Source organism: Euphorbia lathyris, chromosome 1 (assembly GCF_963576675.1).
Source record: "Euphorbia lathyris chromosome 1, ddEupLath1.1, whole genome shotgun sequence".
Taxonomy (NCBI): Eukaryota; Viridiplantae; Streptophyta; class Magnoliopsida; order Malpighiales; family Euphorbiaceae; genus Euphorbia; species Euphorbia lathyris.
This window is the reverse complement of record NC_088910.1, coordinates 62,921,306-62,942,441: the sequence shown is the minus strand read 5'-3', so window position 1 is coordinate 62,942,441 and position 21,136 is coordinate 62,921,306. Positions and strand designations below refer to the sequence as shown.

At 35.6% G+C, this 21,136-nt stretch overlaps 1 protein-coding gene across 2 annotated transcripts; it reads left to right on the top strand.

Annotated features, from left to right (window-relative positions):
* Positions 1 to 990: 990 nt before the first annotated feature.
* On the top strand, positions 991 to 7,491 carry LOC136235314 (DNA (cytosine-5)-methyltransferase DRM2-like). Of its 2 annotated transcripts, XM_066024924.1 has the most exons (10): positions 991 to 1,307; positions 1,774 to 1,944; positions 3,170 to 3,298; positions 3,612 to 3,711; positions 3,806 to 3,852; positions 3,949 to 4,068; positions 4,311 to 4,377; positions 4,978 to 5,060; positions 5,435 to 6,130; positions 6,922 to 7,491. In XM_066024924.1, exons 3-10 carry the CDS (start codon positions 3,281 to 3,283, stop codon positions 7,363 to 7,365), a joined length of 1,575 nt encoding a protein of 524 aa, XP_065880996.1. In that variant the 5' UTR covers positions 991 to 1,307; positions 1,774 to 1,944; positions 3,170 to 3,280; the 3' UTR covers positions 7,366 to 7,491. The 2 variants fall into 2 exon arrangements, with proteins under 2 accessions (XP_065880996.1, XP_065880990.1); XM_066024918.1 differs by lacking the exons at positions 991 to 1,307; positions 1,774 to 1,944 and adding an exon at positions 2,949 to 3,056.
* The last annotated feature ends 13,645 nt before the right edge of the window (positions 7,492 to 21,136 follow it).

Below are 21,136 nucleotides of genomic sequence, written 5' to 3'. Positions count from 1 at the left end.
TTGGTTGATGATTCATATTACTTACCATTTTTTTGCTTCATGATTTTTGGTAAATTACTAGGCATCTGCTAGTGTATTGTGTACATGTCTATATTATTGACTTTGGTCATGCTGAGAAGTATAGAGACACTTCAACACATCATCATATTCCTTACAGGTTAATTTCGAATTGGATTTAGACTGATTTATTTAATTTTTATTGTTCTTGAGTCTTGAATGTTATATTTTATCACCACATTAGTTCTCTCTAACTTTTGGAAGCCAGTAGACAGATCCCTATTTAGCCATAGAATGAGTAACGGGACTGGCTTCTATACCTTCATGAACAAAGATTAAAGATCTAAAAAGAGTTACAAGAGACTTTATTTCATCAATCAGTCATTAAAAAACTAGAATCAAATCGAGAATTGAGGGCTTAATCACTAAGAGTGAATTGCAGGCGATTACCACACCCTTCAAGAAACAATCTATAACAAGCCTCAATCCATTATAGACTACTAACAACTCTGCATATTCCGGATTGACACAGTTAATCATCCGAAGAGCAGCGCTAATTATAATATGACCCAAATAGTCTCGAGCTACCACTCCAACTGTGCATTTCAGGCCATTTAGCAGGAAAGTGGCATCACAATTGAACTTCACAAGCGGATAAGGATGCTTTCTAAATGCGAAAAGCATGCTGGACGGAATTAGAGCTGCAAAAACTATTTTTCTATTCATTTTATTGGAATTGAAAGCTACCAAATTTGATTTTTCTTTGCACGGGATCCAATCGAGTGACAATGGATATTCTCGTGATTTATTTTATACCACAAAATCCAAACAATAATACAAAAAAGCTTAAATTCCTCCTGATCCATTCGGTCAAAAACTATCAGCCACCAATCCATAAAATCTCTTCCACCCACTTTACAAACTTTCAAATGAAGGCTATTAAACTTCCACAACTCTTATTAAATAAAAAAACTTAAAATCGTCCTAATCCATTTAGTCATTAGCTTTTATTTCCAATGCTTTCTTTACTGACTAATTTTATGCAATTTCCAATTAACATGTTACGTAGCTCAAATTATATATGTAAATGATCACTTTCAACCTCATTTTCATATTTATATTACAGAGAATATAAAATTTTGATTGGAACAATGAGATATGGTAGCATGAACACTCATTTTGTCATTTTCATGGATTTATCTTCTATGACTTGTAGTATTTATACATTGATGTTCTATTATTTCCAAAGGGCCCTAACACCCGAACAAGTTCTGGTATAGCTCCTGGTGCTGATGTTGACAAACAGTTAGGTAATTCTGCTTCTTCTTTTAACTCAAGTTTTATATTTTTATTCGTGTATGCACAAGTAAGAATTATAGTTAATGTGTGATTATGTAGTTAAATTGATCCTTCTAGAAGGAGAAACTCTAGTCAAATTACTAGTTCATGGAATTTTTTGAAACAAAAGGGTCATGTTGCAATTGATATACCCTTATCCAAAGATCTGGTTGTAAGTTATTCAGTCACATTGTTTTGCTTATGTCCTATGTTGTAAATTAGACATGGTCATTAATTTGTCCTGCTTTTGAAACTTGCTTTTATACCATCTTAAGGTTGATTAAATGCTTAATTAAACGCAAATTCCAAATGGTGTAGTTGAGATGAATAAACAAACTATTAAGTAAGTTACTTAATTTATGTTCTCTGTGAGAGTATGAAGTCAGAAGTTATCTTGCTTATTCTTTGTTTTGACACACATTTTGTTCTCCTCTCCAGATCACCGAATGAAAGTGATACAGTTCGAAAACACTTCATGTGATGCTGAAGCAGCTGCAGAATCTGCTAAGGAAGCTATTGCTGCTGCACATGCTACTTCTTATCTAGCCAATAAAGACTTAAATCAGTGCCCGTCACAACCTAGTTTTGCCTCAGGCATCAATAATCCTGGTAATCTAATCCGTAGTGTATGTGAATTACGGTTGTGTAGTTATGATGACAAGTAAACATTTGAAAGAATTTCCCCAAGACCTTGAATCTAAAATATAAAATACATGTTCGAAAATTAGAAAGGATATCATAATAGGGGATTCAACAATGTTGCCTGAGGGATTTCTTGAAAAGATTAGTGAGAGAAAGTTGCTAGTGATTGCACATTAATAAGGATAACCTTTGGATATTAGTAAATAGACTCCTAATAACATTCATATTAGTAAATAGACTCTTAATAACATTCTACTTAGATGCTATGACTGTCACGTCCTTCTACTTAGACATATCATTCATCGCCACGCCTGCTATTTAGACGTTTTAAATGCATCTGGTACTTAGATGTTATGACTGTCACATCCTACTGCTTATAGATAGATAGAAACAATCAACTTGAGAGATTTTATCCACTTAAAACATTAATAATGAAAAAAATTGGAGAAATTAAACCCACAACAAGTTACAAATGTTTAAAAAACTGAAATCAATTCCATATCATACTTTTCTCAACCCATATATATATATATACATGATTTTGATAATACTCAAAATAAAAAGAAATGCGATCAAATGAACTAATGAAAATTTTATTATATTATACGTTTATCTTAATCTATTATTAATTAGGGGATGTACACATATGATCTCTTGTTTGAGCTTTAGTTTCTCACTGTCCCAAAGGTGATGTATGATGTAGAAATAAGATGAAGAAAATGTTATTTTTTTAACTTTTCAAAGTGAGGTGCACATAAGAGGAAGATGTTTCCATTAGAAAAAAATGAAAAAACTTGTAGGAGACAAACAGTGGAAATAGAAATAAAATAAAAGAATTTATAATTTGATATGTTTCTTTACTAATTTTTGAGACCTCGAATGTTTTAGTTTGTATATACGTGATAAATTTAAAAACTAATAAATTATTTATCAAAAATAATAAGTATAAATTTAGACCTATCTGTGTAAAAGAATCTTCTAGTAAACCTGTTAGATTATAAAATAAGGAGAACCAAACAGACACTCTTACCAAATTTGGGCAATTCTATTTAAAATTCATCAAAGACAAAACTGTGATGGTATCTCTCTTTCACTCTTTTCATTAATTATGCTATAACTTTTTCTCAACTTTCTATAGGTAGTAGTTTGAGTTTCACTTGTTGCTTTTGTTTGTGTTCACAAAATTCGGCAGGATGGCAATTCATCGGATGAAAATATTGACTGGGACAGTGACGATGAACGTGAAATTGAGAATTTCGGGTTGTCTTCTTCTCCTATTGTCAGACCTCCTTCTGCAGAAGCTATGGCAAGCGCAATGGAGGTAATGTAAATCACCTGTGTTGTGTTTCATTTCTACTTAGATAGATTTTCACTTTGTTGTTCAGGAAGTAAAATTCACCAAGAACACTCTCAACGCAACCTGCAATTGAAACCTCTTTTTTTATTATTTACCATAAACTGGTGAACCCTTTTTTCTTTAGCTTCACCTGTCGCTTCCGCAACTACAATGGAATTTCCCCAAAAACTTTGAGCAAAAATGGACCTTGCCTCTTATTTTTGCGTATTTATCAGACTAGAGAAAAAATTCCATTGTGCATTTTGTATCTAACCCTAGCAATTTGATTTGAATGAAGGCAAGCTCATCTGCAAGTGGTTCTGGCTCCAAGCTGATGGATTATTTTATTGGAATGGGCTTTCCTGGAAAAATGGTTGCTGAAGCAATTCAGGCTAATGGTATCAAATCTTTCTTTCTGTGATCAGAACACTTTCATGCTTAGTTTTTCAGCCAACAAGTGTCATCTATAACCATGGCGTGTTAAATGTTTAGGGGAGGGGAGTACAGATTCAATTTTGGAGACTCTACTCACATACTCGGTGAGATAATATGTGCTTTTAATCCAAAGTTATCTTCTGTAGTTTATACTTAATGGAATATTATCTTTTACAATGAATTTTAATTGCTTTTTGCAGGCAATTAAAGAATCTCCTGAAGCACAGCCAGATGTTGACTCTGATCCGTGTTCTTCTTCTTCAGAATATGACGCTACCTTCCTGGATGATTTTTCAGACACAGATAGTTCTGAAAATGAGGTAGCTATCATTCTAGCTATATTACCTGGTTGTTATGTGGTCATATGGACCAATAAATAATTAGATGGAAGGAATATGTCTTTTTGAATCATGTTGTGGTATAAATCTGTAGGAAATGCATCTGAATTGCATATTGATGTTTATATGTTGTCCCATGTTTTTGTGATTCCCACCCCACCCACCCACCCCATTTTGAGGTTCAGTCAAGAATTGGTTCTTTGGTTTGTTTATTTATCTATCAGGTTATTGTTCAACTGGAAAAAATGGGTTACAGCGAGGAGGAGACTAAAATGGCCCTAGAGAGATGTGGTGCGTAATTTAATCTGTTCTGACTTCATTATGCTCATTTCACTGAACATTATGTGATACAATCAGTTGCATGACTACTTTGATATATTCTATTAGGCCTACTGAAATTTCTGCCTTTTTTTCTCTTGATAAGACATAACTATTGAACAAATCATCCGCATAGAATTCTTGAGTTTCAGTTTTTTTATTTTTGGTTGAATACATCAGAGGGCCCTTGAACTTTGCCTAAAAACCGATTGCCCCATGAACTTTAAGAATGTCTTTTTAGCTCCTTGAACTTGATTAACCTCCTAGTGCTATGTGGCGAGTAAGATGCGAATTTGGAAAATTGAAGCGCCTATCACTTTAAGACAAGTTCAAGGGGCCAATAGGTCACTTTAAGCAAGTTGGAGTACCAATTGGTCATTTTAAGCAAGTTCAAGGTACCAATAAGTCACTTTAAGTAAGTTCAGTGGACTAATGAGACATGTCCAAAGTTCAGAGACCAATTGGTGTTTTGGGCCAAGTATAAGGGACACTTGGTGTATTCAGCCTTTTGTATGTGAGTGTGTATGGTGGATGCAGTCTCACTCTTTCCTTGACCTATATACTCTGGTTCAGGATCACAAGCCTCACTTGCAGAGTTGACAGATTTCATCTGTGCTGCTCAAATAGCAAAGGCATTTGATGCTCCAGAAGAGAAGGTAATTTTCCCTTAATTTGAACTGTACTTTTTTATTAAAACATTGAGAAGAAAGAAAAAAAATCAACAAAATCAAAATCATCTGTATATATAGACGAAATTGATGAGAATATCAATGAAATCTGAAGTCGTTTTAAGGATTGATACTCCTTCTGGTATTGGTCACCGTTGATAACTGGAAAGCTTGTATATTAACTTGTGATCAATGTTGCATGGACACTTCTCTGCGTTTCTTGTCGGTTTCGAGTCAGTGTCTGTTTTTGTTTGAAGGCTATTTTATGAAAGTTATGTTTTAGAAATAATGTTTATCCATTTATGTGTCCGTGCAACATAGCTTGTGATTTTTTTGTTGAATTTTCTGCTCCAATTTGACAGCCAAGGATCAAGCACTTGGATGAACATCATTACCCTAAGCAGAAGAAGCTGAAGCTAGTACATGGAGATGATGAGATGGTAGGACTCCCAAATCCGATGATCGGATTCGGACTACCAACTGATTCAGCTATCGTGACCCGTAGAACACTTCCAGAAGCTGCGAAGGGACCGCCGTATTTTTATTATGAGAATGTGGCACTTGCACCTAAAGGAGTTTGGCAAACCATCTCAAATTTCTTATATGAAGTGAAGCCAGAATTTGTTGATTCAAAACATTTATGTGCTGCAGCAAGGAAAAGGGGCTACATTCACAATCTTCCAATTCATAACAGGTTTTCCCTTGTTCCATTGCCTCCGCAGACTATAAGTGAAGCACTACCATTGACAAAGAAATGGTGGCCTTCATGGGACACGAGGACGAAATTAAATTGCCTGCAAACTGTTGCCGGGAGTGCGAAACTGACGGAGAAGATTCGTCAAGCTGTTGGGGATTATGAAGGAGAACCTCCTTTAAGTGTCAAGAAGTTTGTTCTTGATCAGTGCAGGAAATGGAATCTGGTATGGGTTGGGAGGAACAAAGTTGCACCACTTGAGCCGGATGAGATAGAAATGCTTCTTGGTTTTCCTAGGAACCACACAAGGGGAGGTGGCATAAGTCGGACTGATAGATACAAATCACTTGGTAACTCATTCCAGGTAAGATTAAAGACGTTTTTATGGTTTAAAAGTTTGCAAACATGGTCTAAGATTTTCTCCGTAAGTAAACATAGACTTTTTTACTAAAACCATCCAAATTTACCTACATAACACAAAATCTAGCAATATTTCCATTTCATTACACTCCTGCTAACATATAAGAAAAATCTAAAGCTGACGAAAGTAATAAAATGACTCAAATTTCTCTTGTTTACAACGTTTTTAGTGAAAAAGTCTATCTTTGCAAATAGAGGAAACCTCAAACATATATTTGCAAACTTTTACGAGGACATTTTTGCAAATGCGCAAACAAGGTTTATTTTTTTGTACTTGTCCCTAATATTTTGAATAAATTACATCGCCTCTCAACTTTTGTCTTGCTTTCGTTATGGCCTCAGGGACCTCCTTTATTAATATAAAAGTCATTTATGAAATCTCGGAATGACAGTTGACAACCTCGAAAAGTCTAAAAATTAAAGTTATTTAAAATCACAGTTTTGATTTCCTAAAATAACCATTTTCGAAGCTTTCTCTCTCTCAACGTAGATCAAAACCAAAAAGTTCAAGAATCAAAGTTGTTTAAAATATCATTTCCATCAAATAGTGGTCAAAGATTAAATGATTGTTATATTAATAAAGGACAAAGATCATGGACTTTTATATCTAGTTTTGAAGTTTGGACCATAATTAAAGAAAGACCAAAGTTGAGGGACTATGGGTGTCATTTACTCCTAATATTCATCTTGATCTCCAATCTAACATATGGTTTTTAAATTGAAAATCTGTTTTAGATTGATACAGTTGCGTACCATCTATCAGTACTCAAACACTTGTTCCCAGGAGGCATAAATCTGTTGTCTCTATTCTCGGGGATAGGAGGGGCAGAAGTTGCTCTTCACCGGCTGGGTATTAGATTGAAGAATGTAGTGTCAGTTGAGAAGTCGGAAGTCAACAGAAACATAGTGAGGTGCTGGTGGGAACAAACAAACCAGACAGGGAATTTGATAGACTTGGAAGATGTCCAAGATCTAAAAGAAGACAAATTAGAGCAATTGATTCAATCATTTGGAGGATTTGATCTGATTGTAGGTGGAAGTCCCTGTAACAATCTTGCTGGTAGCAATCGACTCCACCGTGATGGTTTAGAGGGTAAAGAATCTTCACTTTTCTTTGACTATTGGCGAATTTTGGATTCTGTCAAACGTATTATGAACAGAAACAATGCAAATTACTGAATTAAGACTAGGAATTTTTGTTTTGTTTTTATACGTAGATGTAATTTAAAGTGTACAAACGCTTTTATTTTGGGAGAAAAATACTCCATTTTATATATTGAAAAGTCTAATCCCTACTATTGCTTCTTTGATTGCTTTTCTAAATTTGTTTTATTACAAGTAGCTAGATTGACATATGTTGATACTATAATAATGTCCCTCAAACTGGAGCAAAAGGATAACAATTAGACATAAGTTTTAGTAAAAAAACACAACTAGTTTTAAGTGAGATGAAACCAAATGAAGAAGTGACTCAGAGAACATCACTAAAAATACAGAGACGAGACAAGAAGAACACATTATTAATCAACTGCTCAACATGAGTATACATTGTACTGTTTTGGATAACTGTCTTCCAAAGCATTAGAATGGTTTGAATGGTGTTTTTTTTTTAATTAGGCAGCAGCCTGCACAAGTAACATAAAAATTTATCCAAAGTATTTAAATAGAAAAATTCTTACTTCCATAAAAAAAAAATATAATCTTATTTTTAAAAATGTTATTTTTGGACTAATTTATAATCTAAAGAGAAAATTACAAAAATAAACTTTGTCGTTTGGATAATGTATGCATGTCGGCGTGGTTGACCTAGGCGGACTCAATCATACCGCTGTCAAATTTCGGCAAGGCTATGATCTGGATCAGATGTAAAATAAAAATTGATAATCTGATGCAGGAAGCAATGGGTACAATGGATGGCATAATTGATACAGTATGATGCAATGCCTTTGTTGGATCTATTAAAATCTGATGGGAAGTTGGTTTTGGTTGGTGACCCTGAAAAGCCATTTGAACTACCCATTATCCCTTTCTTCATGAAATTTCTTTTTACATTGAATTGAATGAACTTAGCCATTTGATTAACCATTTATATAATTACTTTGTTTATATATGATGAAACAGACAGATGGATGCTTGGTATTGGGGGGAATGGAGAACACAAAATATGGTAAATTTTGCAGTCAAATACGGCAGCCAGATACAGAGGGCGCTTGAACAGATAGAGAAGATAGAGAAAGTTATATGTGTAAAGTCTAAGATAATAATTGAGTGAATAATTATGATTGTATTGATTAGGGTTTACGGAAGATATGTATTTATACACACAGGAAGTTTAACCTTGAACTACTTCTATTTGAAGTAAACCCTAGTTATTAAGAGATAAGAATACAGAATAAAGATGAGGAAGACTAATTACATTATAACTCTATAAGTGATGTGGAGATATGTACTGACAGCTCCCCTCAAGCTGATATTGGAGGACTTACATGCAGACGATCCTGGAATATCGTCGGTTTAGACGTGACGATAGCCTGCCTTGATATCCTAAATACCTCAGGTAGTACTCCCAACGTGAACAATACCCTAATCGTGCTTATCCCCAAAAACAAAGTCAAAGTTGTTACTGATTTGCATCCAATCTCACTGTGTAATGTGTGATTCAAAATTGTATTAAAAATGCTAGCAAGTCGGCTTCCCTCAGTTATCTCAGATAGTCAGAGTGTTTTCCTACCAGGCAGGCTCATCACTGATAATATTATGAGTAAGGCATACAACCCAGTTGAATAGGATTTTTTGCGCTCTATGATCCAAGTGCTGGGATTCCCTAGCAAATGGGTGGAGTGGCTGATGATGGGAGTTGTTTCGGTTAAATACACTATTACACATGGAGGGAAGGAGATGAGGCCTATTATTCCTACACGAGGATTACTTTAGGGTAACTCGTTGTCTCCGTTCTTATTCATTATCTGTGCAGAAGGATTGTCTATTTTACTTTCTGATCAAGAGCGGGCAGGCAGGATTCATGGATGCAAAGTTGTGTGCACGACACTGTGTGTCTCACACCTTTTTTTGCTGGTGATTGTTTGCTATTTTTCAGGGCTAACATTAATGAAGCTTTGACGATTCAAGCGTGCCTCAGATCCTATGAGTTAGCTTCTGGTCAGCAGGTGAATTTTCAGAAATCTACCATGTTGTTGAGTAAGAATACATCCCTAGAAAATCGGAGTCGGGTATTAGGTGTGTTAGGAGTGAAGGAAGTCAGCAGTCATAAGTTGTATCTTGGGGCACCAATTGAGGTTGGTAGAAGTAGAGTACAAAGCTTCAGGTATCTAAAAGACAGAATCCGCCTGAGAATCACCAACCGGAAGGAAAAATTTCTCTCCCATGCTGGGAAGGAAATCCTGATTAAAGCGGTACTCCAATCAATCCCAACATTTATTATGAGCATCTTTCTAATGCCTGAGCAGTTCTGCACGGAAATTAACAGCCTACTAAGCCAATTTTGGTGGAAAAATTCTAGGAGTACTAGCGGTGGCATTTTCTGGATTAGATGGAGTAAATTATGCACAGCCAAGTCACAGGGGGGTATGGGATTCTAGGATCTCAGGGGTTTTAATCTAGCCCTTCTAGATAAGCAGGGGTGGCGGCTGATTCAATCTCTGAAATCGTTGGTTGCTCGTGTTCTAAAGGCTAGATACTATCCTACATCCTGGTTTCTTACGGCAGAAGCGGGAAATAACCCATCTTACACATGGCGAAGCATTGTGAGGGGTTGAGAAATACTGACACAAGGCCTAAGAAATAAGATTGGCAATGGTGCCAAGACAAACTTGTGGTCTGACCCGTGGCTGCCTGATGCAGATTCGCCTTACCCGGAGAGTACGACTGACATGACAATTGATGACATTACTGTTCGATCTTTGCTGCAAGACCATGGGAGCTGGAATGCTGAGATAATCACCAGCATCTTTACACCACGTGACCAACATCTGATTTTTTTTCTATTTCGCGATGGAACCTGACCAGTGAGGATAGCTGGCTTTGGAGCTTGCAGGGGAATGGAACGTATTCGGTACGAAGCGGATATCAGGTGTTTATGCGAGAGGCGTCAGTCTCGATTGAACAACAAGATGTTAATTGGCAGGCCATTATTTCTGCCCAATATGCAAAAAATCCAAGCGAAGATGAGTCCCACGCTTTTATCAGATGCGAAGCTGCGGTCTCGACATGGGAAAACTTCTTCGGAGACAATCGAATGGCACAAGTGTGTGATATTGTAGAATGGATGATACATGGGCTGTCTGGGGCGGGTAATTTGCATTTTCCAACTATAGTAAGCATCCTATAGGCACTTTGGCGAAACACAAACCAGTCGATTTGGCAGGGCAGATCAGGAGGCGTTCGTATCTCGAAACTGGCAAAGTTGAACTTGGGAGCTGGTCAGCTGTCCAAAGTATTAGGAATAAATAGCTGCGATCTCACCCGAGTGCACAGACTCGTTGGCAGCGTCCAGGTGCCAATATCTTGGCATGTGAAGTTGGCGCAGGAGTCTTATCTGAACACGGCTATTGTTCTTATGGTTTCCTTATACATGACTCGGGAGGATGTTGTATCTTTGCAAAACATGCAGCCTTTGACGGGCTATAAGAGCCGATCCTGGCTGGGGCAATGGCGATTAGAGAAGCTCTATCCTGGCTGAAACAGAAAAATCACAGTAACATGGAGATCGGATCGGACTGTCTTTTCGTGGTCCAGGCAATAAACAATTTTACTTTTCAACTTTCTTATTTGTGTGAAGTTATTTCAGATTGCATTTCTTTATTGGTAGATTTAATTAATGTCTCAATTTTATTTGTTAAACGCTCAGCGAATTCTGCTGCTCACATGTTAGCAAGGGCTGTAGTTTCAAAGTCTGTGCGTGGAGAGTGGGAATACCCGCCTCCGTTTCTTACCGAAATTCTTTCAGTTGATAATTCTTAATAAAAATTCTTTAATTAAAAAAAAAGAAAGATAAATGTGTAAATAATATAATTAGTGCATTTTGTAGTCAAGTGGCATGAGACTATAACAAGTTAAGAACATAAAATCACGTAAACAAACACATTGTTTTCCTATGATAGTAAATCACTCTGCATCTACAAGCTTTGTGATTTTATTTGGCTTTTCAGGTGCCTGAGAAGCTTCTTCTATTCTCTAGTCCATAAAGAGGTACGTGGATGGCACTGTAATAAATAAAATCCACTCCCTTCCCTAAGTTTCTACACAAATATCATTTCTTCAACCACATTTTCCCGATACTCATTTTATCGCATCTAGTCATCTTCCATAATAATATATATATAATGCTACCTAAGAAAACAATCCATATCAAGATTGAGGATATTCTATATTTGTTTTGAATCAATCTAGTACAAGAAGGATTATGTTTCAGGTTCACAATGTTTAATCCGCCATCATATCGCTAATTCACTCGTTAACTCCTACATAGATTAAAATGGTAATAGGTTAGGATAGATTAAAATGGTAATAGGTTAGGTAGATTAAAATGGATATTGTAATAGCTAGGTTATACTCGTGTCATACTTATCCATGAATTTCTAATTCATATTATTAATATAGTAAATTTTTCCATATAATTTGATGTCAAGTTACATAACAATAAATGAGGACCTATCTAATATATAAACTTTAGATCCTAAATCATAAATTTTAAATCCTAACATATATAATGTGATATTAAATTATTAGTTCGATGCACGAATCACGTGGTATACCAAACATATAGTGTATAATTTCTCGTATGTCATGTGTTGATCTATATCAATTCATTTCATTTTCATATTGTATCATTTCAACTTATTTATTAATGACATATGAGTGGATTTCAATGGTAAGGGCAAGGCATGGTGGTGTTCCCATCTGAGTTCGAGCCTCGTTGGAACTGGTGGACTTCCCATGTAGTGATGGGATAATGTAAGTCTTCTCATAAATCTCATATGACCTTGAGGCGTTCTCTAGTCCTCGGCTAGAGATATTCCTCTTATCACTAAACATTTTTAACAACAAAAAAAAAGAGACATATACTATAAGAAAAATCAGGACCACTGACAAAATGGACCGATAAAAGTTTTTGTGTTGGAGACACCGACGGAATATCGGCAGATATTTAGCGTTTGTAATCACCAACACAACCTACCCATTCCTATAATCACCATCACAATTGATTTGAAAATAATTTATGATTTCCGACACAATGCTGTCAGAATATTATTTAAATAAATGTTTAAAAAATAGATCACCGATACTTATGGGTTGATGATTTTATCGGAATGTACGACGGAGGTCACCGACTAAAATTAGTTGGAATTTCTGACACGTAAACATCGAGTGAAAATTGTGTTTGTAACGACCCGGTCCGGAGTGGGTGGCGTCGGGGTAAGAAGGCCTGAGCAAGGAGCAGCCCTAAGGGATGTCGATGGGGGGCAGGAATAAACTGAATCCTACATCGGAAATTGAGAGGGAGTGATTGAGGCTTATTAGTAAGATGTGAATCCAATACATGCAGACGCGTTTTAAAGTCGTGAGGCCCAATGTGTTGGAATTGGGCCAAAGCGGACAATATCTACATGGTATTGGACCAGAGTGTTACAGTGTTGGTGATCTTTTGGGTCGGTAAAAAATTATTGCAACAGAGGCTATCGCCGACACAGATGAATCTGTCCGAATTCCGTCTGGGATGTCAATCTCCGACGGAATTTCTATCATCACTGACAAAATATTGTGTAAGTGATTTTTCTCGTGTATATATATATATATATATATATATATATATATATATATATATATATATATATATATATAATTTAAATTACATATGGTATCATTTCAACTTATATTCGTTTAATTTTCATATTCATTATATACTGACACGAGAAATGAAACTGTTTTGACATGTCATAGGCTAAATACATTATTTGTCCTCTAAATTTGTACAAAAAGTTTGATTGGCCCCTTAACTTTTAATGTATTCTAATAGCTTCCTCAACTTGTATAAAAGGTTCAGTTAGCATCCTGAACTTGAGTAAAATGTAATCAATTGATCACTCAGTCGAAAAAAAAAGTAAATTAAATGTGGAAGATATATTCCACGTATCTTAAAATGTTATTCCGATGTATTACATAATTAAAAAATAGATTAAAAATGAAGTTATTACTTGTTCAATTATGAAACTTGTTTTCTTTAATATTTGGACCGCATACTCCGATCTTTGTCATTTTACTTTTTTTTAAGACGCGTGCAATATATATTCCGCATTTAACTTACTTTTTTTGTAACCGATTGATCAATTGATTACATTTTGTGAGTTCAGGGGACTAGCTGAACATTTTGTGCGAATTAAAGGGGTTATTAAGACACATTAAAAGTTTAAAGAGTCAATAAATCTTTTTGAACAAGTTGAGGAGGAAATGATATATTAAGCCCATGTGGTATTATATATGAATGGAGTAGTTTCATACGAGTAGGAGTATTTAATTCATTAAATATATCCATGCTTAGTGAAAAAGTGAAGAGGGAAGTTGCTAAGTTTGTGGAGGTTTAGGCAAATTAAGATAAAGGAGAAGGCGTGAATTGGGCGGGTCCAGATTAGGAGAAAATTAGTGGAAACTTTTGAAATTAATGGTGGGTTATCCACAATTAAGTGCTAATAGAGAGAAAGTGTGCCAAACATAAGGATGCCACACTCACCCATTTTTATATTAGTATCCCATGACCTTTAGTTCATGTAAATGTATAATATAGTATAGTAAGTTGTAATTTAATTTGGATTTGAGGTTACTTTGTGCTTATAAAATTAAAATACTCTACGGGTGGGTTAGTGTCACATCACAATCTTTGGCAATCTATGGATTTAGGAAATACACAAAACAGCTCCTTTTAGTTTTTTCTTTTTTTTTTAGTTTTTACAAAATTATCATAAATATTAGGAAAAGAAAAAAAAAACTTTAGACCTTATTCTTTTTGCTTTTTGTTTATTAAATTTTCAATTAGACACATGAAACCTTTAATTTAACAATAATATTCACATTGAGACATTGATTAGCTGAATAAATAAAAAAGTGTGATTTATTTTATACGCATTCCGGATATCATATGAAGCTTTATACATAAAGTATAACTACATGTATACGTGGGCCAATAACAAATTCAATCTTAATCAAGATGTCAGACCATAAAATACGAAAAAGAGAAAGACGCACAAAGCATAAGCCAATCAGTCATTTACAAGTAGAAAGACTACTCAATGATAAGTGCATTCTGATTATGTATAAATAGTCATTCCTGAGATACCACAAGGTAAGTAATCACAGACACAAACACTCTGTTTTCAAATCTATTTACTTTCTCCAAGTATCTTACTGACTTAAGCATCGGAGAAGGGACGTCGGACTCTGACCCCTCTTTGATCGTTTGTTCATTCTATTCAGGTGCTTCAAGCTCAACCTTATCGTTGCATTTTGTAAATTGACATATATCATTAGTGATAAAAATGGATACTACGAAGGATCACATAGTCACTTCATCGGATGTTTCATCATCATCTTCGAGTGGAAGTAAATTAACCCAAAAACAGAAGTCAGCTTCGGGAAAATAAGCTCTTAAAGTGTGCAAGAAAGCACTACGTACTTCATGGATCATTTAAATATAAGATTAGAGGCATCTTCCATAGCCGAGGCCATCATTTGGAGGCTTTCTCTTTCAAATATGAGAAAGTAGAACTATAGGCAATGCTAGCAATTTTTGCTTTGGTCTCTAACAGTTCTACTTTATCTCGTGATATAGGATAAATGAATTGAGACCGGAACAAAGTCCAGTCGAATCAGTTTAATGGGCCTGAGCTAAAGGCCCATGTCAAAATAAGCTGAGGAAGATTGTTGTGTTGGGGTTTTTATGTCCTATAGACAATTATTTTAGGATATAAAATATTTGTAAATGAATTGTTCGTTTCTGAATCATTTGATTTATGAGATATAGTATGTTTAACTATATAAAAGTATTGATCTTTTATAACAACTAAACAAGTTAAATAAAAGAAAATCCCAACTTCAATATGTGTGTATATACATAGGTAAATACTTTAGGACAAATGTTTTTTGGGTTGATATGTGGAAGCTCATAGTTATACTTTGGTGGATTAATTGTGTATAGGGGTTTAATTTAAAGTGAATTAAATCAAATGGTAATAGGGGACTCAATTTGAATTTCTAAGAAAAAGCATTCCAAATGTTTAGGGGACTTAATTTGAATTTCTAAGAAAAAGCATTCCCAATGTTGTCTAATAAATAAAATGTTTTGATTTCACACGGTTTCCAAAATCTCATGTTTTAACGTTCTAATCCGTTTCAATGGCGGATTTAGACGAGCATGTAAATATATGAAAATTTTAATTTGATTTTCTAATTAAAGTTTTTGAATGCTTTTTTATGTAAATAAAATATTTTGATCCAATTTTTCTTCTTAAATGATTTTTCACAAAATAATTGACTTGTATGCCTAATCACGCTTTTACGTTTGAATTTAAGTGTTTTTAATTTCACTCTTTAAATGTGCTTAAGTCGTCCAATGGCGACTTAATGTAAAAAACATGTAAATAAATGGGGGTATTAAACACGCTTAAATTGTTCTAACGGCGATTTAGGCGTGAATTTGTAAATAAACGTTTTGGGAGAGAGATTAGCTTTAGATGTTGATAGCTTAGCCTAAGTTCATATCTCACTTGTTGTAATTTATAATTTTCCGATTCACGCTCCTACTTCTTTCCCCTCATTCGTATCTTAATTCATTTAATTAAAATGGGTGATTCTTCTAACATAAATGACTTTCAATCAAATGCTCAAAACGGTTTTCAAAACGAGAAAGAAAAGGTTTTAAATGAATTTAAAACTTAAAGAAATATGTATATGATTAGACCGTTAGCGCCCAATAGTGTTAAGCAGGAGGCCGGTGGTTCAAACCGGGCGATGTCGAGGTGTCTAATAGCCTTTCTCCGAAAAGGAGCTAGCGTTCTCGGCTCATACCCAATTTCCCGAACCCAACCGGTCTCCCGTAAGAAATCCGGTGTTTATTTCCCATATGTGGGTGGCGACTCTTCCAACTCTAAGCTCCACTCCTACTAAGTAGCTTGATTCCCATATTGGTTGCTTTCGGCTCCAATCACATCATTGTCATCAATGGTACCATCCCCTTGGGTTCATCGGGCGAGGCTTGATACCTATAATAGAGTTCGTCATTCAGCCATTCATCTCAAAACAGAAACTGAGATTTGATTTCTAGCCTGAAGAACGATACGTCATTTAAATTTTCTTTAGTTACATTTTAGGTCCTGGTGTTTTCTATGTTAAAATGTTTTTCCTTAAGTTTTAATGTTTATAGAATTCCCAGCATAACATGTCATGAAATCTTGCTTTTTACCAACCTAATGGTCTCTTATGCTCGGCCATTGTTGCTTCTTGTTCATTGGTAGCATACTAAACGAGGCTCATGGAATAAAGGGGTTTTTTGGTGATGCGGTCCATGAATTCTCTGTTGGACGATTCAAGATACCCCAAGCATTCACCAATATGTCGATCAATATCTAGGGTTATCTAAAGAAAAGTGTTGGGGTTATTATTGGCGTCGTGAAAGGTGCCAAGTTATTGCGAGGATGATGGGTCAGTTATGTTTTCTTGATGAGTCATGGTCCCGTGTTTGGTTCAATCTACGATCACCACACTAATCTGATGCAAGAGAATCTGTGAGATAGTGCTCTGTTGCATATAGTGATCTTACTGGTACCTAAGATAAGACAGATTGATTATCAACTTGAGGTCATTGACCGAAGACCCCACTATGATGCCTAAGTTAGCAAAGTTTTATATAAGTACTAAGCTATTTGGAGTAATTTTAATAGATGTATGTATTGTACATTGACTATGGTGTTATGTCGTATTTATAGGATGCTCAGTGGTAACTCTGCGAACCAATGTTCTCCTTAGATTCCTCGAAATACAGCTAGATGATGGATGCATTTCGGGTAGTTTATTATATTTGATTTGGAATTCTTTAATCGTAGGTGGGATTTGCGGGTTCTAGTCCGAGACGGATTCAGATGTTCTTTCATTGGTCAACATGTCTGAGAAGGGGTTTTATTCATGTTTAGCTCAATTTGGTGGTTGTCGTTGATCCAAACGTTTAGATTAAGATGAGGATACATGTATATTTGAAATTATTTGTATGATGTCAATTTTATGTATTGATAATATATATATATATATATAAAGTTATTTGAGAAACTAAATTAAAAATACGAGTAGTACATTAGAAAAGTAAATTCAACTCAATGATTTATTACCTCATAAAAAAAATCAAAGCCTTTATAAAATAAGAACTATTAGCCATTTCAACAAGTATTTTTCAGGGGTCGACACGGTTCGCTTAACCGGTCCATTAGGTAAAAAAATTAGTTGAACCATTATCAACGGTTTTTTAACCATCCAAACTGAAACCGGTCCATATCAATCGGTTAACCATACGACCGGTTAACCATTAATTTCGGTTAGGTTTTTCGGTTAACAGTTTTTAACCATTAATTTCGATTAGATTTTTCGGTTAACGGTGTGAGAAGGAGAGACAGATGGCGGTGTGAGGAGAAGAGACGGACGATGGTGCGTAAACAAAAATAATAGTACAGCAACAATTATATTATAACTTATGTATATATTTGATTTCGAAAAAAACTAATAGTTTTGATTTTTAAAAAAAAAAACTGATGTATTTTTTTTTTTGTAAAGTGCAGCACTTATATAACATATATAATATACTGTATTTACTTAATCTATGTTGTACAGGTACATCAATTATATATTATAGTATAATTTATATAATATATTATTTTTTTTAAATATATATTTATTAAATGGTTCGGTTAACCGGTAACCGCGGATTTTGAACATCCTAAACCAAATATATACCTGTATATTTGAAATTATTTGCATGATGTCAATTTTATTTATTTATATATATATATATATATATATATAAAGTTATTTGAGAAATACGAGTAGTACATTAGAAAAGTAAATTCAACTCAATGATTTATTACCTGATAAAAAAAAAGGTATTACTATTCACCGCATCCAAATTATGGTCTACCGCCCCCTCTTTTACCATATCGACCTTCTCATTTTATTTTATCCAAAACCTTAAAAACTCTCTCTCCCTTTCTCTCCCGAGCAAAAAACCCGCATTTTACGAAAATGGATCCGAGCTTTTCCAAAGATTATGATTTCGAACACGAGGTAATTTACGGTCCTAAAATTTACTAAAAATTTGTTTCTGCTTTTTTTTTTAATTTTTTTTACGTATTTTGCCTGAACGAGCGGCGCATGCTGCCCGTTCCGTAGGCCGAACGGATGAACTACCCGTTCGGCCTATGGAACGGGCAGCATGCGCCGCCCGTTCCACCGACGGAACGGGGGTACACGCTGCCCATTCCACCTACGGAACGGGCAGTATGCGCTGCCTGTTCCCACCCATGGTGAACGGGTAACCTGACCGTTCAGGCAAAAAAGGGGCTGAAATTGCCCCGAACAATTTTTTTTTTATTTTTTATACAGATTACGTTAACCTGTTATGCATTTTTGGTATATTCAGGTACCAATAGAAGATTGGAATCCCGATGGTATTGATTATAGTTCGCATTTCATAACGGACACCATTTTCCCTTCGTGTCAAGATGCTATTGATTGGGCAAAAAAGATAGCTATTCAGAATGGTTTTGAGATTGTAATATCTTCGCACAAACATGGGGGAAAACAGAAGCTATTGAGATGTTCACGGGGTGAACGCTATAGAGGTGTTGTGAGAATTGATGAAGATCCAGCAATAAGAAAAAGTAAAACTAAATCGTGCATATGTAAATTTCAGATTAAAGCCTATCAACATGCAGACCTTTCTGGATGGGGGATACAGGCTAAGGCTGGATCAACTGGAAAGCATAATCATACATTGCGTGTGTATCCAGAGGGAAGTCGGCAGATGAGCGGACTCAGTATCGCATCTAAAATAATTGTGCGTGATATGACTTCAGCTCAAGTAAAGCCCTATGCTATTTTAGCAACAGTTAAAGAAAGCACCCAGAAGATAACCCAATAATTAAACACATCTACAATTGCAGGGATAAGATGAGGAAGGATGGGTTCGAAGGTAGAGACTTGGCTAGTCAATTCTACCATATTGCTGTGGAGAACAAGTATGTCCATTACACACAGGCTGATTCTGGTGTTATAACGTATGTGTTTATGGCACATCCAGACTCAGTTGTTATGTTCAGGACTTACCACTGGTACATCGGCATTGATTCAATGTACAAAACAAACAAGTACAAAATACCATTTGTTAAGATTGTGGGGATGACGCCATGTAATAACAACTTCAAGATAGCGTATGGGATAGTTAAAGATGAGACTGAAGGGAGCTAGCGTTGGATTTTGTAGAGGCTGAGGATTTTGATTGGGTTTGATCTTAACCCGACTGTTATTATCATTGATAGGGATCTGGGATTATTAAAACCGATCGAAGAGGTTTTTCCACATTCAGCGCACTTGTTATGCACTTGGCATATAAATAAGGATGTGGAAGACCGGGTGTATAGAATTTTGGGAGATAAAGGACATGCCTCTAAATTCAAGAATGGAAAATGGAGAACAATATTACAATCCTTAACCATTGAGGAGTACGAGACCAATCTTAGCAAGATGAAGGATGGGATGAGTAGGTACAAAAATCTTATCTCGTATGTTGAGGACACGTGGTTGGTTCACAAGGAGAAGTTTGTTGTTGCTTGAACGAAGGAATTTCTACATTTTGGCAACACAACTTCTTGTCAAGTGGAGAGCGAACATGCTAGTCTAAAGCAATGACTCAATACCGCAACTGGCTCCCTCGACATGGTATGGCAGAAGGTTCACAAGCAGATTGAATCCTAAGCAACTAATATCAGGTATTTGTAATTTGTTCTAATGCAGTTTTGGAATTTGCATTTATGAAGGTATCATTTCACTAACTAATAGTAATTTTGTCTTCTTCTCAGGTACATGCTTGAGCAGTCTAGGCTTCGTAAAGGAGTCACGTATTCCGGATTCCCATTTAACCACTTGGTATTCAATGTCTCCCACCACTGCATGCAGTTGCTGAATGAAGACTTAGAGCGCATGAGAGGTTTGAGCCATGAAGTGAATGTGCTTTGCGGTTGTGTGTTGAGAACCTCGCATCAGATACCATGTGCATGCAAGCTCAAATGATCTTGTGATCTTAACTAAATGATCAGTATTGAGAGTGTTCATGTGTTCTGGAGAACATTTTTAATCAATTATGGTCACACTGATGAAAATGCAGGGTGTAATAATCAGACTTAGGATCAGAGATACTTTCAGTCTTTAGTGGACCAGGTCTTTAAAGGCGACCCAGCCCTTATGCATAATATTTCAATGCTTATCCATGATCAACTACACCTTGATCAAGCTCGGTACACTGAACCCGATGTTAAAATTCACGTTCGAGGACGACCTAAGACGAGCAAATCCACAAAACGTATGCCGAGTTCTTAGGAATACAATGACAGTCGTCATGGACGTGCTCGTTCTACTAGTTCATCTAGGAGTCGTGGTAGAAGTGGTAGAATGAGCTCTTCATCATTGGTCCATAAATGATGCCTCATCAGATAATGTTTATATGATAAACCCAACTTCTTTTTATAAATGTTTTACAATCTATAGTTCATTTACACTAAACAATGTCTTACTTCACGTGAATGCAGATGGAAATACGTTTTACGATTGTGACTTCGTACATGTCGATAAAATAGTCGGCATAATTAAGCCCTACGTCAAATCATATTACGGCGTGATAGGT

Coding starts and splice junctions, on each gene's coding strand:
- LOC136235314 (XM_066024918.1), top strand. Junction 4,069..4,310: donor CAGATAGTTCTGAAAATGAG/GTAGCTATCATT, acceptor TTTATCTATCAG/GTTATTGTTCAACTGGAAAA. Junction 6,131..6,921: donor CACTTGGTAACTCATTCCAG/GTAAGATTAAAG, acceptor AATCTGTTTTAG/ATTGATACAGTTGCGTACCA.